Raw genomic sequence first — 25,048 nt, 5'->3', positions numbered from 1 at the left:
TTGTACAGCTGTGAAATTAGAAACATTAAAATCAACATTTTATTTTTAATAAACATAAAATGTTCATGATACTTCATAATACATAGTAGTTTTAATACTTTTATTCCGTTTCTTTTTTTTCATTTAAACCTTTCATTTCAATGTAATAATATTTTGAAAACTATTAAAACTAGTTGTATAACATAATAAATATAACAAATTACTTGAATGTGCCAAAGAAGAAGTGGTTCTGTATTGTCACAGTTAACCTCCAGATGAAGTATTTAATGATACCATTGTATTGGATATAGAAGACATTTGCATGGGTGGCGCAGGAGCTTGTTGTTTTGCAGCTGGAATTTTCAAATACTTCTATTATTTTTCTCTTGACAAAACTTAAATTCGCTCGATAATCAGGCAATTACTTTAACATGCAGTTGGATCTTGAAGATGCATATTACCCAATGCAAGCAATTAGCTCAAGTATTTAAATAAGCATCTAGTATTAGTTGCTGTATTGTAATATATAATAAACAACTAAATTAGTTAAATAAATACGTGCTTTATTTTTCATATTTAATTTTACTTTGTGCCACATAAATGTACATGCAAGAAGATAACTTTCTATTCATGAGCAGAAACAAAACAAACTAGTTGATTTATGATATATGAATGTAACATGGTGACTCATTGTCAGTAGTAAATCATATGCAAGAAATGATGAATATTTTTTAATATGCAAATTTATAAAAATAACTCCGCAGTATACCGCCTAATAGTATGATTCGAAAACGAATATGATAGACTTTTAAACATATCGTTCTCACCATTTCTGCTGCTGTAGACTTTCGTAAACCCCTTAAATTGCTCTGGCGGCGGGAAATTCGCAATAGAATGAAACATATCCGCGAACCGAACCTCTAAATCTAGAGCATTCATCGTCTGTCCGTTGCGCATGGAAGAACTCCTTGTGGGAGGTGTTGGCGGTGGTGGCGGCGGCGGGGCCAGTCTTTGATGAGTAGGAGCTGGACGATGTGGAAGGGGCGGAGGTGGAGGTGGTATACAAGGAGCGCTAACAGTTACTCTAGAAGGAGGTGGCGGTGCCACTCTAGTTGCTGTAGAGGGTATATTGTTTGATCTAGATGTAGGTGGAGAAGGAGGTTTCGCGACTGGAGGCTTAAGAATTCGATTCGTAGGCCTCGATTGAGTCTCGTTCAGACAATCCTGAGATTGATGAAGGGAAGGTGGAGTTGGAGCAAGTACAGGAGGTGATCTAGGCAATCGCATACTTTGTGCTCTTGATACACTTCCTCCAGTTAAGTTTAATTTCTTAGGAGGTGGTGATGGTTTGTGCAATGCAGATGATGATGTGGTAGGTGGTTTGGGAGCAAGAGTAGGTTTTCCAAATCCCTTAGGTGCTTCCATAGTAGAACTAGAGTCTGTAGTACTTTGTCCTGGCATTGAGTTTGCCTTCTAAAATGTGACACAAAATCTTCAAATCTATATTAACATATAATTGTTTAGATATCTTTACCTGAACAAATAGTTGTGGCTTTTGAGTGGCTGGTGGTGGAATTGGCGGTGGACCTCTTTTTATGCTAGGGACAGTCGATTGACCAAAGTTTGTATTATTAACATTACTATTGTTCTTTTCAACTGCAGAAGTCCGAGATCCTACAGGCTTCAATTTAGGAATACCAGTAGAAAATAATCCACCTAGTCCTATGGGACCTCCATTACTTGTGCTAATGCCACTGTTTGCTACATTAGAACTATTTTCCTTGCTATATAAGGAAGAAGAGCTTCCTGATTCACCTCTAACTCTACCTAAAATGATAATAATAATAAGTATCGCTGACTGAAAAATGTACATTGTAACTTACCACTAACTACAGGTGCACTTTTATCTACGGTTACAGTTTTTTTTAAAGTTTTTCCAGCTCTAATTGACTGAAGAAGTAAATTTCTATCCTGATCTGCTATCCCAGAACCAGATGTGTTGAAGACAGGAGGTGGAGGTGGAGGTGGTGCAGGCATCCTTGTTCAATTTTTATAAAAGTATCTACCACCTCTGTTAAAATCGTATTATAAAAATAAAACGATTAATTTAAATAAATCTGAATCACGATCCTTATGATCAAATTAAATTGTAGACTGTAGCATGTAGAATGGCTGAAACACATTTTGAGATAAGATTAGACCTCCTACACAGAAAATAGTGCAATTAGGTTAGCGAAAAAGTAATTTCAACATTTTCTACGATATTTTATATTTGTATTGGCAATTTTAATACTTTAGAACATATGCCGTAAGTATAATGAGACAAATTATAAATAATTTACCTAAAATTGATAAAACGATTCTATCCCCCCAGAGGAACAGTCTTTGAAACTACCGCACTTTGCATCCGTTTCTGATTCACTATGAACGAACAGAATCCACAACATTCCAAATTTTTCCAGGGCCGATAAAAATTCAGATGCACTGATGTTTCTTACGGGTAAAAATTAAAATTGACTCGTTAGACGTATAGATAACTGAATTAATGCACATCTTGATAAAAGTCGACCATTTGTTTATAGCATTGACGAGTCATATTCGATCGAACATGCATACGTCGAGTCGAATACACCTGAATACACCACACCTGAAAGCTCTTAAACTCATGACAGTGAAATGAGAACAGTATCTTTCTCTTGTAGCTATGTTACCATTGGCTACCAGGAAGAGATTCGCAGCCTCGCTTTCCACTACAGAAACACACATCCGTTTTTAAACATTCCAATTGTAATTGTTTCCTTATTCGTTTATGCAATCCGGAAGTTAAGTAAAAACATTAATTCTTAATGTATTAAAAAACCGACAAAATGATTTCCATAAATTAAAATTGATTAAAAATAAGATATCAATCAAGATGTATTAAAATAAGACATTTACTATATAAAAAGTAATATTTTATATGTTACATTAAAATGTAAAAGAAGTACGAAATATTTTAAATACAATATATACATATGTATAATTTATAAGGAATATAATTAGCATATAATAACATACAAATATAGGTGATAAAATGAGGCTTCTTTCTTAAAGAGAAACTTTCGCCATTATACAAATAAATAAAAGCAATGAAACATCTTACCTTTTAGGTTTTTATTCTGTATATGATTTTATCCAAGTAATAGCCTGAAAAGATTAATCGAATGCAACAGTTATTGTCTCTACATAGCATAAAATTTTTCTATATTAAGGTGAAAGACTGAACATATCTGAGAGTCATAATATCAAAAACTGTTTATAAGTGTAAAATTCATTTTGTGCAAAAGATCTTTCTTTTTACAATTAATATACAATTATTATACATATTTACAAAATTCGCCCATCAATACAAAAATAGATTATACACTATATTGAATTACGATAATCCCTGTAAAAAGTTTCCCCTCTCGTTCAGTAGCATCGCAAAAAATAATTACAATAATCTTTGCGAACTGTCATAAACAATATAACACTACCTAGATTTTTAAATCTTTCATCGATGTTGTTAACGTAACAACCAACGTTTCAACCAACAGCTTTTTTATTCCTAAATCTTCCCGGCAAAGGATCCCATATGGAAAAAACATAATTCTTATTTTTATTCCTTTGTTACATGATTCGTTGGTTCAGGTTTAATTTCATCCATTTGTTCAGTAATAACTATATCAGACTGCTCTGTATCTTTGTGCAGAGCGATAATAATTTTTTCTTCCGTGGAAGATTGACTATCTGAGGAACCCTCCTGTGTTGAAGTAGCTGCTTCCTACAATAGAAAGAAAACTATGAAAAAATAATAATAGACATACAACATTTTCGGCTTTCCATTCTTTTCGTTCATCTCTAAACCGAACTGATCCTAGTCAGACTACAACTCTTCTTACCGTGCTTCGAATCTTCGTATGTGTCTTTATATGTTTCGTCAAATGATCCGATCGCATGAATTTTTTAGTACACTCAGGACATTGGAATCTCTTTTCACCGGTGTGAGTTCTACGATGCCTCTGAAGCTCATCCGACCTAGTAAACTTTTTACCACAAAATATCCAACTACAAACAAACGGTCGTTCTCCGGTATGCCACCTCAAATGAGCCCGAAGATGACTGGTCTTTCCATATACCTTATTACAACCCGCTATGTGGCATACATGTTGCCGTTTTCTAGTCATATCTCTATTCCTATTCATATGAATTTCAATTTATAAAATTGTTATGAACTTGAACAAATACAGATTAGTTTTGAAATCCTACCTATCACCATCTCCGCAATTAGGACACGTGCAAGCAACCCTCCTACGATGTTGCTTATTAGAATCCGTCTCGATATTCGTAGACGGTGCGGTAGCTACTTGATGCTGGTGTGATGTGGGGGTGGGCGTTGTTAACGTGTTATTCGATTGAAGAGTTTGTAAAATTTGCCACTTTGTCGGATCGTTCGAATCTAATTGTACAGTTGGAGCAGCAACAATCGGTGCAGCTGCTGTTGCAGGTAGCGTTTGAACAGTGGCGGGCTGCAGTGCACTTGCAGGTATAACTTGCACATTACCTAGACCTGGAATATTTTGCACAGGTATCGACTGAAGAAAACCATTTGTCGTGTTCATTCCACCAGCAGGTTGAAGTTGCATTATACTGCCGTTACCAACGCTCCTCATCATGTTACCTTGCTGGGCAGTTAAGCTGGCTAACGCGGATGCAGGAATTAAAGTTAGCTGTTGTGCTTGCGTTCCTGTAAGATATACATATTGAAGTGTTAATATGGTTTTCCTAGTTGTAAATAGAGAAAATTCAAATTAACAGTCATTGGTCAATGTACCTGCAATTGTAATTGGCTGAACTGCAGGTTGTGTTGTTTGAGCAGCAGGAATATGTATAACTTGGCCACTAGCTAATTGTCTAGCATCAATACTGGCTACTTTTATATCACCCTCAACTGACTCTGGTGGTCTTGCTAATGCTGATAACGTCTGTACATCAATCTTCTGTCCATCTTTTGTGGTAATTACATTGTTGCTTCCTTGCATTGGCCTTCCAAGTGCACCGATTCCAAGTACCTATAGAAGATGCAATAAATTTAAACATTTAATTGTAGAAATAAAAGATAATTAACTTTCTTAATACATCTTCTACAATTTTTCACCTGAACATTGCTTGGAGTTGTTACTGTTGTACTCCAAGTTGCTACAGTTGAAGATGGTGTAGATGATTGTTGTTGCGCTTGTTGAACTTGTTGTTGCTGCTGCTGTTGTATAACTTGCTGTACAACTTGCTGCACTTGTTGCTGTTGTTGCTGCTGCACTTGAGCTTGTGCCGCCTGTTGTTGCTGTTGCTGCTGCACAGACTGTACAACCTGTGGTTGAGCTTGCTGTTGCACTACTTGCTGTGCTTGTTGCTGAGCAACTTGCTGAGCTACTTGTGTTACCTGTTGATTCTTATATCAAAATTATTTAAATAAAATCGTACATTGTTGTATGATGTATTATTTCTTTTTATATTTACTTGTAAGCTTTGAAGTTGTGGTATGTTGGCAATCTGGACTTGCTGAATTTGTCCATTAGGTGTAATTATTTGAGCTACTTGTGGAATTTGCTACAAATAAATTTTATTTCAAATAATATATATATACTAATTCTTATCGCACAAAAATTTGTATTCGCATAATCAACATACTTGCGTGATCTGTGGTATCATCTGCGTGGCAGGCACATTGAAAACACTGGACAATGCTTGAACTGGAAAATGTACAGTTTGATAAACTGTCTGTCCATTACTAGCAGTAACTGGTACTTGCACAGGCACAGTTTGTTGAACATGTTGCATAGGGAACTGAAGAGGTCTAACTTGTACACTTTGTCCTAAATATAGAAAATATTTAATGAAATTTGCTATCTTTTATGAAAGTAATCTGATAACAATGGAACACATACCTGTTGGTAACTGAACAGTTTGCGCAGTGATATTCTGTATAATAGAAGTAGGAAAGACACTGGGTGCTTTTATCAAACTAACTGGCTGTGGTGTAATAATAGTCTGACCATTAGCCAGTTGTACTTGCTGGCTAGCAAGTTGAACTTGTTGGCCATTAGCAGTGGCGAATTGCATTGTTGGTTGGCTTTGATGATGTCCTCCTGCAGCAGACATAGCAGAGGATGGAATAAAAAGTGCTTCTTGGCCATCAATGTTAACGGTTTGCATCTGTGGTATAACACTATAACTGAGTTGTTGTTGCGGTTGTTGCTGTTGTTGCGATTGTTGTTGTGTTTGCTGTTGTTGAGACTGTTGTTGCTGTTGCTGAAGTGCAGCTTGAGCCTGAGTACTGATCAACTGGGCACCCTGAAGTAATTTTTACATCTTAAAAGAAGAAAGAAAAGAAGCGTACCATTTAATATTCTTCTAAAAGCATTTCTCACCTGCAAGAATTGTTGAGGCAAAGATTGTACAGAAATGGTTTGTGCTCTTTGTTGATCATGCTGCGGTTGCTGAGTCTGTAAAGGCACAAAATTTTGCAATTGTTGCAAAGTAATGACTTGTGGCTGCTGTTGTTGCTGTGCTTGTTGTTGAACATCTTGTTGCTGCTGCAATTGCTGCAAAACTGCTGCATTTGTGGTTAAGAAACGAATTTGAGGTTGGGCAGTTTGCTGTTCCAATTGCTGTTGTTGCTGTTCAGCTTCATCCTGCTGCTGCTGCTGCTGTGTTTGTAAAAGATCATGATCTTCGATCTCCTCCTGTCAAATAATTTCAACACTCTTCTCATTTTTGCATACTTTACTTCTATAGAAATAATTAAATAAAATTTCTCAATCGGCTCACCTGACTGATACTTCTCCCATCCACGCTTCGTTTCATGATAAATATAGGTGTAGTATATTCTTAACACAAACAAGATCGTCGTCAATGCCAAATTTATGCAGATTACCCTTATGCTAGGAATCCATTCTTGACTATACCAAACAGGACTGACTATTTAGTCCGTGGTACGCGGAAACGCCCGCTGGAAGAGCGTTTAATCTAAAAAATTCATTAGTTGGTTAAACCAGCTCTATTTTACTTTGTAACTACTTAAGGTATGAATCTCCACCGACTTAGCTACAATCGTAACTACCCTGCTACTTGAACACCGCATCTGGCTCCGTTTTTCTTTTTCCTTTATTTCGAGTCAAAGTAAACGACACTTGCGACTCAGGTACATCGCGATTGAACGAAAATGAAGTGAAAATGATGCGAATGAAGCCGTAGCGTCGAATGAGCAAGAAACACGAACGACTTAAACGATATCGACACGTGCGAAGACCACTCTCCGAAGACAAAGAAGGCCAGAGAGCACTCCTCGAGAACCCAATCGAGGACCGCCTCTCTACGCCCCTGTTCCTGCCGCCCCACCCGCAGCCGCTCGAAATATTGCCCACCGTGGCAAGGACGCGCATAACCACCGACACAGAGGCGCACTGTATGTCGTCACACCCGCCCACTCGGTCGTTTGTCGACTGTCCGCCTCACCAACACACTCACCTACCCGCGATAACGGGGAAGGCAGCCTCACGATGCAGCCTCCACCCACTTTGCACATGGGACTCCACCTAACTCGCGAACAGCACGTGGCTCCTCCGCAGAAACGTCCACTCTGTACTCCCGCCACTCGATTTTTCGCTCAAAAACCAGGATGATAAGCTTTTCGTGCTCACTACGCTTCCTGTTTCATCTGTTCGGCCCCGTAGCTGTCCCTGAGACGGCTATAATAGAACACCACGGATAACTAAACTTCAACCTAAAAGACTTTACAATATTGTAGATTACAAAGAAGTTGGTAATGAACAGAAAAATAAACACAGTACAATAATATTGTGTTATGTAAAGTAATATATATATTCGCTAGAATATATATATATATTTATATAATATATAAATATTCGCTGTTTTAGAAATGCATTTCCATGTATACATCTATACATTGACGTGCATACTGAAGCGTTGCGTGGTACGCGCGCGCACACTATTCTCGAAGCGATCGCGGTCGACGATCTACGTCCTCCTTCTTTGGTCGATACACTCTCTGTTATAGTGGAAATGTTTTTTTTACAAAAAGAAATACGATCAAACGAGATTTAACTACGAATTCTTTGCCACTGTGGTTCAACTAATTTCCTTGGTAACACCAGAAGATTGACGCTATGTTCAAAGTTACCGCCAAAAGTACAGATATAGGACAAGCCAATGTTCTTCTTTTTCTTTCTGATGATCGACGAAAAAATTAGTTAGCGGATACTCTATAACCGAGAATTTCCAACGAAAGAACAATCTTACGCTAGTTTCGTATCACCTTGCGCACGATTCGATTTCAACGTGATTTCAACATGTGCACGTAGACTCGCAACGTGTTAGTCGGCCGTCCCTCACGAAAACAGGGCTACGAATACCGCTATGAGAGGACTACTTTCGCCGTGGGGCGGTACACAAGGTGGCAACGTCGCCGTACGCCAAGTGCGAGGATCAGAGCTCTGATTGGTCGTTGGTTATTCGTGATAGTTGGCACCGAGCAGAGGTTCGTTAGACAGGGGCGTACGCAGAAACCGTCGGACGCCCACCCCGTCGAAGAGGGATAAACGATGCACACCTCCTACTTTCTCTGGCCTTCCTTCCCCTCTTTTTACCAATACCCCCGGTCAGGGCCACGCTTGAGCAGGGTCGCGAACATCGGCATATCGTTGTTATAGAGCAATCTCACTCTCTCTCCTTCTTACTCTATCACATTATAGAAACGCTACTGATTGCCTGATGCCGACGTTTATACGGAGAAGGGAGGAGCTGTTAGTACTCCCTCGCTATGCCGCCGCCCTTCTTTTCATAATCAGAAACAAGCTTCACGAAACGAATCTCTCTTGCTTTAGTTGGCCATGTATGGAGTGGTCGAGTAGGTTGTGTGTTGAATGTGATTCAATCCTGAAGGCTACTTTAATTGGAAGTAGTGATGGGTTGTCTCAAGCATTTCAAGTCGCATCGAATATCTGAATGTGGCAAAAATTCAAATCAGTTCGAATACGATTCGATACCCTAAAACTTATGAAAGTCTTGGAAATCTTGAAAGTTTCGCAACTCTTGTAAGTCTTAAAAACTTAACGTGTAGTTAATATTTTACAGCATTTTGAATACTTTAATCCAAATACATACATTGGTATAAAATATTAAAGATAATCTAGAAAGTTTGAGATATTGGAAATGCATCTACGCGAACGATTTCCAAGAGTTTTGGAGTATTGAATGATATTCGAATCACTTCGAATTTCAGCATTCTTAAAAAACATTGAACCATCTCAAAACTGACAATGAAATTCGAATGCCCATCATGAGTTGTATTTCTATGCGATCCAATCCTGGCTATGAATCTATCGATGTTTTTTCGATCAATCATATGTATTTTCTACACTTTTTCTTAAGACTCAATTCACGTATTGATTTCGTTAAAAAGTGGGTACTTTGTGCTTAGCAACAGTAATTTTTCAGCAAGGTGTATCAAAATATCGATTACGTTTAGTTTGATAGAAAGGGATTGATAATATACAGAATATAGAACGATATAAAAATAATTTACTTAACAAAAAGTATATAATCTCATACTGCTTCAATTTGAGGTTATGAACTTACCAATATTTTTTTATATTTTGTACTCTTTTTGGAACTCATGGTTAATCTATTTATTTCATTAAAATTTATCTGGTGCATAGCAAGTAAGGTAGCTGGAAATATTGATGAGGTTTAATTCAATAAAAAGGAATGGATATTATACAGAAGTGTCATACATTTAACATGACAAAAAATGACATATTTATTTGGAAGGACTGAGATGTAAAATAAGTCCAATATGGCTTTTATTATTAAGTCAATGGTAATGACAAGTGAAATAAATTAATCTCTAACATCAACCATATGTCGTAATTGCATGATGTTAGTAACAATAAATTAAATAAGTAGTTACATTTAAGTAATCAGATAATCTACATATAGACTGTTTACTAATATACATTAGCAATTAATGTAATTTATAAATAAATTCTTCTTCAAGAGTTCTAAAAATAATATCGAGCTTACAATCCAATGGCGTGTATGATTATGTCACATGTAATGTGTACCTAAACCGGGAGTTATTAACAATACATGCTTGACGATTTTGTGTCTAAAATAACAAACTTAGAATAAAATCATGTATTTCTTTATACCAAACTGTATTTTTTAATTGCGTTAAACTAGAATTTAATTTCTGTAACATCTACCTTTTGTAATTATGAAAGCATACGTTCAATGATTATGGCATTTAAAATGCTCGACGTTCGTGTAAGTATATAATTTTCTAAAAATTGTACCAACTCAGTATACGATGATATACCTAGTCATAAATACGTTTCTTAATCATATTGATGCGTTTAAAGACTTATATACAGATTAGAACATATCTGTTCTATTCCTTAATGAAAACTGAAACACTGTACATAAAAATATTTACATATTAAAATTGAAATTCTTGTTATGGTCGTGTCCTTTTTCTGAAGTTGATCGTTAAAATAGTTAAGATTTAGCGCAGCCGCAATTAATGTACATTTACGCGCTTAAAATCTTCCCTCTTATCGTCATCTCGTTCATTTTGAGCTTGCAAGCTAACTGCAACGAAGGTAGAAAGTCGTTGTATAAAGTACGAAAAAAGATAAATAGGTCTACAAAGTAGTAATCCTAGAGTATTTGTACTAGAGTGGGCTACAATTGAAGTTCAGAGTGAACAATGATTCTGTGATAATGAATTCGTCGTAGAACTGCGCTTTGAACGTGTAAATTGCTTTTAGAAGCGTGCAGAAAATTGTACAATGCCACAGAAAATGAATCTCCTACAGTCCACCGCCTGATCTCTCTACACTGATCTGTTTCTTCAGCATATCTTTTTCGTGTTGCGCCTCTTCCATCTCTGCCATCCTTGCAAAACGTGAATATGCCACGTGTCCAGATTTAATGGCCGACATCATCTGCGTCAAATTGAGAAAAATTAGCTTTAAAAATTCGAAACGAGAAGAAACCTTGTTCCATGAACTTGGTCATAATCACAGTTTCATAGTTTGGCACAAGAGCAGCATGATACTAAAATATGTTGAAAGAAAGAAGTAAAAGAAGTAGAGAGGTTCGAATATTCATAGAAATATTGCAGTCACAACATCAGAACAAGACACACTTTGATTAGATTAGATTATTGTAATCTATCTATATGTAATCAGGTCTAAACTATTCGTGCAACAGAAAAGAGAATATTAAAAAATTTGTTAGGAGAAATTAACAAAAAATTGATAAAATAAGGGAATATAAATGTTACTGGTAATCTATCGTTATCCAATAGGTCTTTTGTGCGATTATTTTTTTTTGTTAAAACTGAACTAGTCCTAAATAATGTTAAAAGATATGTAAATATATATGTAAAATAATGCAACAAAAGAAATTTGAGAAAAAAAGAAATTTGGAAGCGGCTGCAAGATTATACGACAAATCCGTGCGTGCGAGCTTTCACAGACCTGAAGATATTCGTCCAACTCGACCTGACCATTCATATTAGTGTCGATTTCACGTAGTATTTCATGAAGCTCTTCACCAGGCACTTCCTTGTCACCAAACAACTGCGAATGGTAAACAAATGTTTCAATTAAATATATGCTTTACGATTTACCTGCAGATAATCTTGTAACTCCATTTGCCCATTGTAATTGAGATCAATTTCATTGAGCAAAGTGTGCATCTCATCTTCTTTCAGTTTTATGCCAAGTACCTGTACATCGACAATTACACGTGTAACGAAAACAAAAAGAAAATAAAAAAATAAATTTAACATAAAATTAATGCTATATTTTATGCAAACCTTAAGTCCCCGTCTGATGTCGTTAATGGAAACATAGCCTTTGTTGTCTTTATCGATGATTCCAAAACGCTTAATATACAATTGAATTTCTTCCTTCGTGAGGTTGATAGGAATTTTGTCACGAGACGCACGATTAACCATTTGTCCCATTTCATTAGCGAGGAAGTCACTAGCCTCTTTATGCTGTCTTTTCTTTTCCTCCGGTGTCCAATGTAATTCTTCTGCCATAATGTCGATAATGACCGGAAGAGCTTCTTGTGCTGCTTGGACGTTTAAGAAGGCTAATCTCAATCGTCTTGCAATCATATCAATTGCTGTTCTCGCGTATTCACGAACTCCATATCGAATCTAAAATTAATAGCGATTAATTATTACAACGAATAAAGAAAGATATATCAAAAATAATGATTGATAGTATTTACCTCAGCGTCGATATATGGGAATTCAGGATGAATCTTTTTGCCTATAATTGGCCACCTTTTACCAGTAAGGGAAGCCATTTTTGCTACAGCAAATGCACGGTCTCCATAACTCTTAGCCATATGTTGCGCAACCTCACATTCCAAGCCAAAATCTTGTACTAATCTGATGTACATTGTTGGACTCCAACCATGAGCTCCCTCGAGGAGAAAACCATTTGTTTGACAGGGTCTTTCAGGCTTTAAATTGCAGGCTTAACAAATAATATGAAAATTAAAAATAAAACTTAATAAATCGTACATATACATCATGTACTATACCCTTGATAGCTATATCGATAGTTTCTTCAGCCATCGCTCTGTACGTTGTCCATTTTCCTCCAGCTATCGTGATAAGTTTCGTGGGACTGACATGTACAATGTGATTTCTCGCAAGGGACTGGGTATTTGGTTTGTTTGGATCAGAGACAAGAGGTCTAATTCCGCTCCAAGCGGACAAGACATCTCCTCGACGAACTTCAACGTCCGGATTGAGGTAGTTCTTCACTTCACGTAAAATGAACATGATTTCATCCTCAGTGGGTCGCGGATTATGCGTTATTTCGCAGGGTAAATCAGTCGTTCCTGCGATCGTTTGTTTCTGCCAGGGTAAGAAAAAGATCACTCGGCCGTCACTCGTTGATGGATCCAATAAACCCATCTGATCGGGGCTATAAAAATGAAATTAATACATATAATTAATGTAAGCTTTTCTTAACCATGCTTCCTAAGTTCAAGTTTTATAATCTATTCAGTTATTCACCTGTAATAGCCTGGAAGAACAATATGAACACCAGAAGAGGGACAGCAGATTTCTTTAACGTTCTGGTCATCCATTTTCCTGATATGGTCAGTGAAAGGCCCCGTTGCGTTTATTATTGCCTTTGCCTTCACATCCCATTGTTCACCCGTTAGTTCGTCTTTCACTCGAGCTCCAGTAAGGACCCGATTACCATCCTTCGTGCAGAAAAAATTTTATTCCGATAAACAATCTATCTTCACATGGCTCTTATCACATATGTCTAATCAGATGATATTGATGCCAATACCTTATCAAGACCTTTCAAGAGATTAACAATTTTAACATGATTTACGACCGTGGCACCATGTCGTGAGGCAGTTAGTGCAACTGCCAAATTCATTCTGGCATCATCCTGTTGACCTGTTACATCAAAGCAATATGAAATTACAGCATGTTTGAAAGAGTTGATAAAGAATAGCACAATAGAAATACCATCGTAGTAAACAATAGCTCCTGTGAGTTTATCTCCTTTCAGCATGGGAAACAATTCTAGCGCATCCCTCTTGCTGAGAAAGTACGATGATTTGACTGTCTTGCCTCCAGCAACAAGATCATACATTTTTATACCAAACCAGTAATAGGGAATTTGCCACCACCTGTTGAAGATAAGTGGAGTTTGATTATTGATTTCATATGGAACAGGTAAAAACAATTAAGAGTCATAACATACGTGTAAACAGGCAACATGATAGGCAGAGGATGAGCCAAATGAGGTGCGCTGTGTAACATAGACGCTCGTTCATGCAAAGCTTCTTTGACCATTTTGTACTGTTCCACATCCAGTTGCAATATAGCCTTCTGTAAGTAACGGACTCCTCCATGAATAAGCTTTGTACTCCTAGAGGATGTACCAGAAGCAAAATCATCTGCCTCGATTAATGCCGTCTTCAAACCTGGAAATTAAAAATAGTGTATGATTAATAGATAACTACCTAAGGTTTTTTATTTATTTAAAGTCGCATTACCTCGTGTACATGCATCTAACGCACATCCAGCTCCAGTCGCACCACCACCAACGATAAGAACATCGTACTCTTCGTGATTTTTCAATGCTTTCACTTGTTCTTCCCTGGTTGGCAAAGGTCTTTTCGGTGGTCGTGATTTCTGTACATCTGCGTGTACCTAATAAATAAAGGAATATTGTATCAAGCGAACTACAACCAATTTTACACAATACGTCCTCCGAGATTAATATTTTTATTTGATCATCTTGATTATAAATAAATTTCTGATGTTTATACATTTTTGGGAAAATTTAAGATTCCAGAAATCTACAAAATACATATATGTAGTATGCAAAAATATGTAAAATATTTAAAGTAGAGCATAATATTTAGTGGATGAAACAAATTTCTATCTAAGTTCTATTTCTTTAATTATGTACATAAAAATATAAAATTCCATAAACATTCATCTAATTATAAACCAGTTTTCATAAATGACACGATACTAGTCGATAAAACAGTTGAAGATGGAGCGGGTTATTCAAAACAAAAGAGCATTCCCCGCGTATTTATTAGTACAGATTGAAAGCTATTCTTCGCTTATCATCCTATAGGAGCATGGTGCAATTATCGTAATAGATGACCCTATACCAGTGTCGTCTTGGATATAATCAACTTTAGTCACTTCGTGATAGAATCAATTACGATCACGATTCGTATCACTGTATCAATTTGATTTGTCGGGTATAATCAAGTTTGATAAATATTGGTCTCGTGCTTACACTTCCATACAATAAATGAAAAATTTTACGTTGGTCTTTATTTTTATTTTCCTTAACTTTTGTTCATATATTGTCAAGTCAAAATAAAATAATCCTATATTCAGACGGGCCATAGCTTCGAAAAACAATCGTGTATCAAAATAGACGAGCATTCCTGATAGCTCGTCCTGGCCTGGCACAGACCTTTGCAGCAGTGAAATTTTGGTATCCACGTGACTGCTAACTTGGTATCTTGGTAACACGAAACACTACAGCCTTGACTGCCAGCGTAAATTATAGTTACTAATAGCTTTCGTTAAGCTATAAGTCAAACTGAAAAATGCAATAAACAATTGAAATTTTATTGCGATGATGATGCTGACCTCTTTTGATATTTGCACTTAAATGACATTTCTTTTAAACATACATCTTTGTACATTCTTAGGAAAAGAGAAAAAAAAAATTAGATTCAAGAGCGATAATTAAAATTGTAATAAGAAGAAGTTAACACGTTTGATTGCAAAGAACAATAAAAAATGACTAAAAAATTTCCTGGTATATAAAAAAAGGTCCAATGAATCCATCTTCGCTGATATCGCACTGCCTTTGTTCCTGCGATTTTTAATATAATCCCACGAGTGAGTTTCAAACGGAAAATTCCATATACCTTGCACGATCAGCTTTTACAAAGAAGAAATCACAACCAGCAAATAAAGAATGAAATAGCGAGAATATAATATGCAAAGTAAAATATTCAATATATTGGGACATGCCATATAAGTAATGTGGTTTTTCTGAGAGCTAAGTTTAAGGCAATAGTTTTATAAAATCGCAATTGAAACTTAATAAAAAGGGATAGGGAATTGCAAAAAGTATGGAAAAATTAATTATTGATTAACTTTGCCAATTAGTAACTTCTTATTCTCATCTAGTATATGAAAACTAACGTCAACATTACTGAGATGATCAGATAATACGTAGAAAGTGCAACAAATTTCTGTCCAGGTTCCATTTTTCTAATATAAATTTTTAGCATGAATTTGCATACACATCCACGATCTAATAAAGGTCGATTATACTTACGGTATTATCGGTCATTAACAGATAAGAAGTAAGAGCACTAGCACCGATGGCACTTGCACCACCCACTAATAGCTTTAGCGATGCCATTTTATTACGTCTGTTATGATGGAACGACCCTTTTGGAAAGATCTGGAAATAAACGAAAATACGTTTGTATTACTGTTGCTCACGTCAACCGCGGTTTAGAAATTACGTAAGACGAGAACGGAATAGAAGAATAATTATAGAAAGATACGACAAAGGGTTGCTAAACAGCGAAATTTCTACACGAATGATAAGCGCTTGTTAAATTAGGGAAAAAATACCGTTACACAATGATAAGATAAATGATAAGATAAATCGAATTGATAGTTGTAAAACTGAAAATATAATCTTTCGGTCGATTAATCAATGCCCCTGATCCATTTAGTGAATCACCATCCAAATTTTTTGGCAATACATCAACAGGTGCAATTTGAACGACAGTAACGAGGAAACAAATACAGTAGAATTTTGTTTATTTGAACAAATTAACACTAAGCTTTCATTATCCAAACTATAATCAAGCATAATCTCGTACTATTTCGTAATACGTACAAACACTTATTTTTAAGAGTATATTAATACATGCAATTATTTATTTTTATTCAAAATAAATTCTATATGTCAAAGGAGGTACGGTTGAAATTGTAACATTTCAATTCTAATATGTTTCAACTAATAAGAAGAGATGGAGAGAATAGCTACTTAGTGAACTTCTATTATCGGAACAGCCTTGTCCTCCTGTTTGTTCGAATAAACGAGATTCTACTGTATTAAGAAGAGATACGACAAGAATGTTATCGATGAGGATTTAACCTAATTGTATACAAATCAAAATTTGCATTTGATCATTTTTATGTGTTTTATGTAAAAAGCAATGTAACGTTCAATGATTTTAAGTATTGATACAACCATGAAAATATAGAGTTACATAGTTCGTTGGCTTCTTTGCAAAGATTTAAGTTTTAAAAATGTTTATTGGCAGTTATCCCAGAATATTTTTGTCCTGATTAAACGTGACATACCGATTCTTTATTTCTTTTGCATCGGATCATGTGATATACTGATGTGTCATACGAGACATCGTACCTACACTGTCTTACTTACGTATACAATGATGCAATAGACGTTAGTCTAGTGATTAAGAGCCGTGGGTGCAAAGTGAATTACTTGATAGTGGTGCTATAATTAACCGGCTAGAACTCACTTTTATTGAGTGAGGAAATCCGTCTTGATAAATCTACTGCATACATTCAACGGTTTCTGTTGAATTATCAGTTATGAAATACGTGATTGATAATGAATACGGAATATATGTAGCTACTATGTAAACGTAGTATAACGCGATATAATACGCAAGGTTAATTAAAATCACTGGTTGTTTGTCTGCGATTTTGTTAAAACTTCGAATGTCAGAAATTTTTTTCAAAAAGTACTACGACATATTAACCGATTTTTAGCAAGATGCGTTATGATTGCACGTTTCAAAGATATATTATGTATTAGGTAAAACAAACACGTTTCTACTTTCTGGTAATAAATATAGCGATTATTTTAAATAGTAATAAAAAACATTGACGCAAATAAGGCATAATCATTCCCTATACTATCGACGGTTTAATTACCTTTTCTCTTCAAATTTTTATTAATAATTTTTGTACATATGTTCAGATTATTATGTTATATATATATTATATATTATACTAATATAGCTATTAACCAATAAAAGTAATTGATATATTTAATTGAAATATGATACACAGCAAGATGCACGTGACTCTGACGCACTATTTTTTATCGGGTGACGTGTTCGTTTTAATTCATGAATTAAGGTAATTCCAATAAAAAAGTAAGAGCAAATAGAAAATATGAAATTATTACATATAATTGGCACTTGTCTAATCACAGAGTTACTCACCTTTCAAGTATCAAAAAAATAATTTAAGTTATGCTATTCACTACGAGACCTTGACGGTCCCCTAAAACACGTGGAATTACGTAAGCCGTATTAATCAGCAAATTCTAATATTCTCAGTTTCCTCTCTGACTATTTCTCTTTTTCTTATGAATGTCAGATACATCGAGATATAACATATGCCAAATATCTTATAAAAATGGAAAAACTGATTGGATTGGATGAAACTAGTTAACACTAGTTGAATCTTATGCTATTATTTTTCTCAAAGCAAACGGAGTCATAACATTTCCATAATTTTTATAAATATTAAAATACGTGTATATTACGATAATGCAAATGTAGAGATGGATGTCGTAAAGCTACGTTTTAAAATAGCACCCGAATCTCGTGCCAAATGATTTGGAATGTCATCAGTATTTGTATTGTAACTGTACTCATTATACAATACAGATATACATCACAATATTATGAGTGGGAAAAAAAGAAAAATATTCACTAACTCTCTCTTATTTTAACATGAATGAATGAATGAAATCTCGTAAACAATCCATTCTCAGTTACATAAATCGACCTCAATGTATCACCACCTTCTTCTAATTAAAACTTCAGTGATCATAGGAGTTAGTTTATAAGGATTTCTATAAAAAAATTCATAATTAACATCACCTTGTCTCTTCATTAAAAAATGTAAAATAATTTAGTATGAAAATGAATGATTTATTATCTATATGCAATAGTTCATAGAATGTTCTTTGCTATAGTAGCAATTGACATTTGCGACATTACTGATAACGCTACTTACTGTGAAACAAATTGACAGCTATGAGAGTCTTAAAAACACTCGCGCACAGTGGTGGTGAGTGCGATATATGAAACTAAAAATTAACGATAGACATATTCAACGAGGATACCGGTACACATTTCACTGACTCGCGCGAGCGAATGAACCGTAGTGAACGATCAAACGACACTTAATAAAGATGTAAACTGACTGCCTCAGCGACATCTTTCGAACATTTTTCTATCTATTGAATGGCGCGCCTAATAAAATGTAAATCAATTTATTCGCTTCTTTTCAACTGTGGATAGAAAGATTAAATCCTGAAAAAGACATAATATACTTTTACATTAGAATAATGGATTTTTTCATTCAATGATATATAAAATTTTTCTCAATCAATTATATTGTTTTATATTCACATTTTTTTTATACAAAACAAATAATTTCCTTTCATGATGTCAAAAAACAGATTAGTCAAAAATACTCAGTTCCTTATTATTTGTTACTCGCAAAAGTTCGTAAAATAGTGATTTTTTTATCTTGGTTATCTTATGTAGCATAACTTACATATGAATTATGTATTATTCGTACCAGAAATAAAATAATTTTTCATTATTTTACAGCGATATATCTCTATAAACGATAGACACTTGTTTCATCCTGAACAATTATAGGATTGAATATACATAAAAGTCTTATGTATTAATTAGACATAAAATAACATCCGAAATCTTAATGCTAGTAACAAGTGAATTCACATGTTGACTATGATCTAACAAAATAAGAGATGTAAACATAGTACAAATGCACAGGATGTATGATGAATGGATGTACAATAAATAGCAAAAATCATTGCAAAAAAATCAAAACACACAGCGTAGCTAATACCTACTATTTACACAAATTGTTATATCAAAATATATGATCATTTTTATTACACAATTAATTATGTTTTCTTTCTTTTCGTATTATCCTCTTGAGCCCAAAACGTGAGCTAAAAATTACACTTCGTCAGATGCAAGTACTTCTCTATCAGTGGGTGAAGATGACTTGTCTTTTCTCTCATCTTCTTTCATTTGAAGAGCAACTGCGGACTCAAGCACCCGTATCCTACCCTCATGTTTCACGATCACCGCTTTTAATTTTCGTATTTCCTCCGTAAATTCTTTTAAAAGTTCTTCCTGTAAAAGAAACAACCATATGTTCAACAATTTCGTTAAGAATAAACTTAAGAGTGACGTACAGTAATGCCTGCCGATGCTTGTGTAGTATTTTGTGCAGAATTCGAAGAGGCAACTTTTGCTCCTTTGCTCAATATGTTTGACTTTTTATGCACTTTCAATTCATTTTTGGCTACTGAGGGTTGATAACCGTCCCTCAGAGAGATCAGTATGGGATCTGCATCGGTTCCATTTTCCCACTCTTCGGCAGAAATCGCAGCAGTGTCGCCGGGGGTATCGGGATACAAATCTTCTTGAAATAATTCTGACTGGAAACGAATAAATGATATTAAAACGATTAAAAAGAAAAACGCTTATTTATTCGGTATTCAGAATGTGTATGAATTGTACCTTTCTTGGTACAGTCATAGAGATAACCTGGCAAAAGCCTGAGTTGTTGAGCCGGTAAAATCTAGTTATTTCACAGCTATTAACATCACAGCCTCGTTTTGGCATCATTCCTATACCTCGTTGAGGATCAGGAGTTTGAAACGTATTGATATAATGAACAAAGGGAGGTTCAGGGGTAATTTCGAAATATCGAATCACAGAGTCACCCTTCCCACATAAATACACTAAATTCGTGTCGGAATCGTACAAAGGAAACATAACTCCGTTACTTGTATCCAATTCGACCATAACTATAGGTTCACCTAACATATCTGGAGCACGTAGGGAATATTGCCTCTCAGACATTTTACTGAAACCTGTGGTAAATATCAAGCCTCCCCTGAAAACACATTAAACACACATCTTTGTGGATACAGTTTTATATATGTTCATACATACAAATATAAGATCCTACAAAAATATACAAATCAATAAAATATATGTTTAAATATTATATCCTTCTCTAATTTAATAATTTACTTTTACTGTTTTTTGAATTATCTTACTTAAGTTAATCATCAAAACTGAATAACATCCACCTTGTTACAACATTTGAAAACTGTGTCTTTTGTATTAAATACACACGTGTGAAATAACATGAAACAAATAAAATAATTATTAAGAAATAGTGTTGTTTGCGCAATAAATTATTTCAACTTGTATTTTAAGCAGAGATCAGTGCACCAGCTCTGTCACTGAATTTTGTAAAATATATATACCTGAATCGATCTGTCCGTTTTTCGAAACAGATATTACCAGCATTCAAAACTGCATTAATGAATTTTTAGATATTAGCGTAGTTATTTCACTGTATTCTGTACTTGTTTGCCAACATATACGAAATGTTATATTTTAAATGATATATATACGATACTTACTGAAACTTTTATGCGGATACTACACAGTGGACACCTTGATATTTGCATTTATTAAGCTGACATCCCCCTGACGAGTTGCATTTTCAATCTTCAAGTTTTCCATTAAAAAATACCAAATCTCGCACTACACAAATTGGAAAGACCATGTGATAATAAAAAATAAATGTATTCTTAACGAGCAAATAGAAGTATCAATCACATGTCATTAAAAGATACTATAGCCTGCTATAAACATAGTCTGTTTTGAGATAAACATCACATTTACCCTTACATTTATTGTGTAAAAAGGCGGATGTATATTGTTTGATGATTATTTAATGTGGAAGATATGTTGATAGTGTTTTGCATAATCAAGGTATTCATTATTCCTAAATACATATTTTGGTAACATTTATTTGAAACTTATTGGTTTTCATGTGCACAATGGTAGAAATATTTGTGATTAAATATATGTATAATTAAAAGCTAAAAGGACTTATCCACATTAATAAATACCTACTGAAAAGAAATTTACATACCTGAGAAAAATTGCACGAGTTGCTTTACTACCTTCGTGCGCAATGGCTTCTTCTAATATCTCTCCAGTTCTTGGATCCAAAATTCGAATCTTTTTATCTTTACAAGTAGTAACTACTCTGGAACCATCCCAATTCCAGCATGCAGAGTAAATCATATCTGGATGACAATCTATTCGTACTATAGCTTCTCCTGTGCCTACATTCCAAATCAATACAAGATTGTCAGATCCAGCTGTAAGCAATATGTTCAACGCTGTAGGGTGCCATAATACAAGGCCAACTCTGCGCTGATGCAGCTGGAGATCTACCACAGATTCGGTTAATGTCCTAGAAATACCACCATCAGGTATTTGCCATACTTTAACTACACAATCTTCAGAACCTGATGCTATGATATTATCATTATGAGGACACCATGCAATGTCTAATACAGGACCTTTGTGTCCACCGACTAAAGGATAATCTGCTGGTATTCGACCTACCTATAATAATATAAAGATAAAATATAAAATAATAAAATTAATATGAGATTTACTTGCTAAATATCTAATGAAATAACAAATAATATACTAGTACAATGCTTAACTTGAAATTGAAAAAAAAACGAAAATGACAGGGAGATCAAGGGTGAAACTTACTTTGTTATGCGGTAAGACTATGAAAGCACCACCGCCTGCAGATTCTACGATGATAGCGAGAAATTTTGGATTCACGGCGCAAAAGGTTGAATCCCATGAGGACTTCGACACCCTTATATTATCGTAACATTGTTCACGTTTTAAAGCCGTGCCGTACACGTGGCGGAACTTGCTGCTGCGCACCACACGGAAAGACATATCTGCACCTACTTTCGGTGACAAACAAAAAACGAAGGGAACAATGATTAACCTAAAGAATAAGGATGGTACTTTGCCGTGTACCGGTTATTATGATTATTTTAATAAATTATTGTTACGTGTCCACCGCCAACGTGGGCGTCGCGTGGACCATCCCCGTTTTATAAATAGATTCCCCACCCTTGACGTGTTGAAATGAGCGCGACTGAAATAAGAATATTTTTCGAATCCCGACTTTTTACTGTTTATAAGTTTAATGTTTCTCCCCCAGTCTTCTCCACCTCAGGGCTGCCAATTATCACGGATATCTCGGAAATATTTGATAGACCATAATTGATCAAACGAAAAATAGATCTGATTCACCCGAAATAAACCGGCCGCCGCTTTTATGCGACGATGATTCACACCGATCGTCATAGCGTTCCTGAATTTACATTACTGTACTCCGTCCGGTCCCGTCTAAGGCATGGATTGCAATCCAAATGCTTCGTTATTTCGATATTTTCGGACGAACGTTTGATCACTAAATTCGTGGATTTCGTGATTTTTGACGTTATGCCAATATCGAGGAGCAACCCGGGGGAGTATCGAAATTTCCCCACTGCTGGAGAACGCATTTAGGTCAATTGTATTCTCCGTTCGTGCTCCAATGAAATATCCTTCGTGAAAAAAATTAACATATTAGAAATCAGATTATCTGTGTTCAACTTAAGAGCGAGATAAGTAGAGCAGAATTGTTTTACAGATGCGAGCAAAACCACAATTACAAATGCGATTTACCTTCGACTATTTAAAGAAATACATCTATCATTCCCTCTGAATGTCGTTCTTTTATCTCACCCCGGTACGTTCGACGAAACAAACGAAAATCTTATCAATTAAAACAACGAACTAAAAACTGATTTTCTATATACGTGCTAATAGAAAGCTAAATAACGGAATAATTTCAACGTCCCGATTAATCGTTCTGCTATCGTCAACGGGTTGACGCCGACTGCTATTCTCTCGCGCTAACTGTATCTAATCTACCACGTGTTTGTATACGCTACATGCACACACGCAACATAGATATTCACGCGCAACTACGACTCACGATTAACTATTACATTATCGTATTTTACAGATAAGAATGCAGAGCTGCATTCATCGGATGACGAATACTCTTTTTTTAATTCGATCAACACTCGGAGGAATTTCAACGTTCCCGCCGACTAGCAATAACGTTGTAATTCAGTGAACGACCACGTAGTAGCGCTATTGACACGAACGACTGGATCATTTGAGAGCACCTTATTTGGAAGTGCGCACCCTGCTCCTGTGAATACCTACCCCCGAAGCTACTTCTTCTGTCACATTATCAGTTATAAATTTGTATACTTGTGAAATATTTTCTATGATTAGTTTTTTGTCTCACCCCCCTTGTTTTTTTGTTTGTAGCACTTGTATACGTACGAATTAAGCGGGTTACATATACACGAAGTAAAGAAAATCGTCCGATTTTTCCGTGAACGCGACGAACTTATCGTGCCTAGATAATTTTTTTCAGAGTACGTGTGTAAAAAGAATCCTCACCGAGAAATTTTTTTCCGATGACAGCCGATGCACGCTTTTGGAAAAGAACTCTCCCCACCCCCCAAATCTCACGCGCTAATGAGGATGATGGATGCGCGCGCTTCTAAACGCAATATGGCATCTCACGGCGCGTAATATTTAAACTTTTGAGTCTCCTGCACATTGATTTTTTACATTGTCATTGATACATTACCATTAAGCTGGATTTTTATGCATTTACAGGAAATTTGAAGCTGCAATTGCACAGAATATACAAAATACGGTAAAATATATAAAGTATAGTGCTTTCTATAATACTTAGTAGGTAAAACAATTTTCTAACGAGGTTCTATTTTTTTTTATTATATTCTGAAAAATATGAATTTGTATAAAAATTCATAGTCTGGTAATAAGCTACAATATATAGTGAAACCATCTTCAGCCCTAATTGTATGTTTAAAACTTACTATTCATGCTGTATACTAGTTTTTAAATAAATATATGTTTTCAATAAACGTTATGTAACTTCTATATGCATTTTTGAATTGGTTTTAAATTTTGTTATTATAATCACGATAATTGTGTCTCATTACAGTATTAACAAAATTTCAAAAAGTTTCGTATAATGAAGGTAATATATCCACAAAAGGATTCTGCGATAAGTGCTCAAATATTTTTGCGTGCCACTGTACGTTCTTAAGCCAGATTTACACCTTTTCATATTGAATGATGATCACGGATAGTTCATCGAAAAACATCGTTTTCTTTCGGGTTTCACCTAAAATGAGTAATGATCAATTTTTTCTTTTGATAAATTAAATGGATGATTAATTCGTAGTGAAACGGCATTGTCTTATGACCATGCCGTTGTAAGTACGATATACTGAATGCAATCATTTCACACTCCTATGATACATGTCATACGAAATGAATATGGATTTGGCCGATTGTTACTATTTTCTGGGCAATCCTTTATCAAGAATCTTAA

At 35.2% G+C, this 25,048-nt stretch overlaps 4 protein-coding genes and 2 long non-coding RNA genes across 14 annotated transcripts; 2 read left to right on the top strand and 4 right to left on the bottom strand.

The window, feature by feature from the left end:
- Positions 1-20: 20 nt before the first annotated feature.
- LOC139995052 (uncharacterized) lies at positions 21-2,609 on the bottom strand. The gene is made up of 5 exons (XM_072018197.1): positions 2,322-2,609; positions 1,863-2,151; positions 1,514-1,806; positions 807-1,452; positions 21-332 (listed from the first exon to the last, which is right to left on the bottom strand). Exons 2-5 carry the CDS (start codon positions 2,014-2,016, stop codon positions 244-246), a joined length of 1,182 nt encoding a protein of 393 aa, XP_071874298.1. The 5' UTR covers positions 2,017-2,151; positions 2,322-2,609; the 3' UTR covers positions 21-243.
- A 649-nt stretch (positions 2,610-3,258) lies between these two features.
- Positions 3,259-8,438, bottom strand: LOC139995035 (uncharacterized). The gene is made up of 12 exons (XM_072018150.1): positions 8,317-8,438; positions 7,525-7,780; positions 6,826-7,023; positions 6,426-6,740; positions 5,943-6,348; positions 5,686-5,870; positions 5,515-5,604; positions 5,156-5,446; positions 4,832-5,069; positions 4,267-4,744; positions 3,900-4,194; positions 3,259-3,781 (listed from the first exon to the last, which is right to left on the bottom strand). The coding sequence occupies exons 3-12, from the start codon at positions 6,859-6,861 to the stop codon at positions 3,617-3,619; spliced, it is 2,499 nt and encodes an 832-aa protein (XP_071874251.1). The 5' UTR covers positions 6,862-7,023; positions 7,525-7,780; positions 8,317-8,438; the 3' UTR covers positions 3,259-3,616.
- Positions 8,439-8,600: 162 nt separating this feature from the next.
- Positions 8,601-10,181, top strand: LOC139995070 (uncharacterized). The gene is made up of 2 exons (XR_011801847.1): positions 8,601-9,641; positions 9,739-10,181. It is a non-coding gene; the product is annotated as an uncharacterized lncRNA (long non-coding RNA).
- Gpo1 (glycerophosphate oxidase 1) lies at positions 9,862-18,850 on the bottom strand. 4 transcript variants are annotated; one of them, XM_072018154.1, is made up of 13 exons: positions 18,689-18,850; positions 15,948-16,076; positions 14,125-14,281; positions 13,830-14,052; positions 13,592-13,755; positions 13,407-13,519; positions 13,121-13,314; positions 12,640-13,028; positions 12,322-12,572; positions 11,900-12,247; positions 11,711-11,809; positions 11,559-11,660; positions 9,862-11,021 (listed from the first exon to the last, which is right to left on the bottom strand). In XM_072018154.1, exons 2-13 carry the CDS (start codon positions 16,032-16,034, stop codon positions 10,887-10,889), a joined length of 2,262 nt encoding a protein of 753 aa, XP_071874255.1. In that variant the 5' UTR covers positions 16,035-16,076; positions 18,689-18,850; the 3' UTR covers positions 9,862-10,886. The 4 variants fall into 4 exon arrangements, with proteins under 4 accessions (XP_071874255.1, XP_071874253.1, XP_071874254.1 ...); XM_072018152.1 differs by lacking the exon at positions 11,711-11,809 and having other exon boundaries at positions 9,862-10,665; positions 10,839-11,021; XM_072018153.1 differs by lacking the exon at positions 11,559-11,660.
- Positions 16,594-19,613, top strand: LOC139995071 (uncharacterized). The gene is made up of 2 exons (XR_011801848.1): positions 16,594-17,474; positions 17,732-19,613. It is a non-coding gene; the product is annotated as an uncharacterized lncRNA (long non-coding RNA).
- On the bottom strand, positions 19,050-24,199 carry Coro (protein coronin). 6 transcript variants are annotated; one of them, XM_072018169.1, is made up of 6 exons: positions 24,082-24,199; positions 22,312-22,520; positions 21,674-22,155; positions 20,239-20,617; positions 19,911-20,156; positions 19,050-19,848 (listed from the first exon to the last, which is right to left on the bottom strand). In XM_072018169.1, exons 2-6 carry the CDS (start codon positions 22,507-22,509, stop codon positions 19,669-19,671), a joined length of 1,485 nt encoding a protein of 494 aa, XP_071874270.1. In that variant the 5' UTR covers positions 22,510-22,520; positions 24,082-24,199; the 3' UTR covers positions 19,050-19,668. The 6 variants fall into 6 exon arrangements, with proteins under 6 accessions (XP_071874270.1, XP_071874271.1, XP_071874275.1 ...); XM_072018170.1 differs by having other exon boundaries at positions 22,312-22,517; positions 24,082-24,177; XM_072018174.1 differs by having other exon boundaries at positions 22,312-22,517; positions 23,962-24,096.
- Positions 24,200-25,048: the final 849 nt, after the last annotated feature.

Source organism: Bombus fervidus, chromosome 15 (genome assembly GCF_041682495.2).
Source record: "Bombus fervidus isolate BK054 chromosome 15, iyBomFerv1, whole genome shotgun sequence".
NCBI classification, from domain to species: Eukaryota; Metazoa; Arthropoda; class Insecta; order Hymenoptera; family Apidae; genus Bombus; species Bombus fervidus.
The sequence above is the reverse complement of the archived record's forward strand: the minus strand, read 5'-3'. Positions and strand labels throughout refer to the sequence as shown.

Excerpts from the sequence above, each read along its gene's own strand:
- Coro (XM_072018169.1), bottom strand. The coding sequence starts at position 22,509 with ATGTCTTTCCGTGTGGTGCGCAGCAGCAAGTTCCGCCACGTGTACGGC. Across the intron at positions 20,157-20,238 it reads CTATGACTGTACCAAGAAAG|TCAGAATTATTTCAAGAAGA; the intron begins GTACAATTCATA and ends ATTCGTTTCCAG. Across the intron at positions 19,849-19,910 it reads AAGCATCGGCAGGCATTACT|GAAGAACTTTTAAAAGAATT; the intron begins GTACGTCACTCT and ends TTTCTTTTACAG.
- LOC139995035 (XM_072018150.1), bottom strand. The coding sequence starts at position 6,861 with ATGAAACGAAGCGTGGATGGGAGAAGTATCAGTCAG. Across the intron at positions 6,741-6,825 it reads ATGGGAGAAGTATCAGTCAG|GAGGAGATCGAAGATCATGA; the intron begins GTGAGCCGATTG and ends ATTATTTGACAG. Across the intron at positions 5,871-5,942 it reads AACTGTTCAGTTACCAACAG|GACAAAGTGTACAAGTTAGA; the intron begins GTATGTGTTCCA and ends TTCTATATTTAG.
- Gpo1 (XM_072018154.1), bottom strand. The coding sequence starts at position 16,034 with ATGGCATCGCTAAAGCTATTAGTGGGTGGTGCAAGTGCCATCGGTGCT. Across the intron at positions 14,053-14,124 it reads GTTAGATGCATGTACACGAG|GTTTGAAGACGGCATTAATC; the intron begins GTAATGCGACTT and ends TTTAATTTCCAG. Across the intron at positions 11,661-11,710 it reads AGTTACAAGATTATCTGCAG|TTGTTTGGTGACAAGGAAGT; the intron begins GTAAATCGTAAA and ends TACCATTCGCAG.
- LOC139995052 (XM_072018197.1), bottom strand. The coding sequence starts at position 2,016 with ATGCCTGCACCACCTCCACCTCCACCTCCTGTCTTCAACACATCTGGT. Across the intron at positions 1,807-1,862 it reads AAGTGCACCTGTAGTTAGTG|GTAGAGTTAGAGGTGAATCA; the intron begins GTAAGTTACAAT and ends TTATCATTTTAG. Across the intron at positions 333-806 it reads AGTCTACAGCAGCAGAAATG|CTGCAAAACAACAAGCTCCT; the intron begins GTGAGAACGATA and ends TGAAAATTCCAG.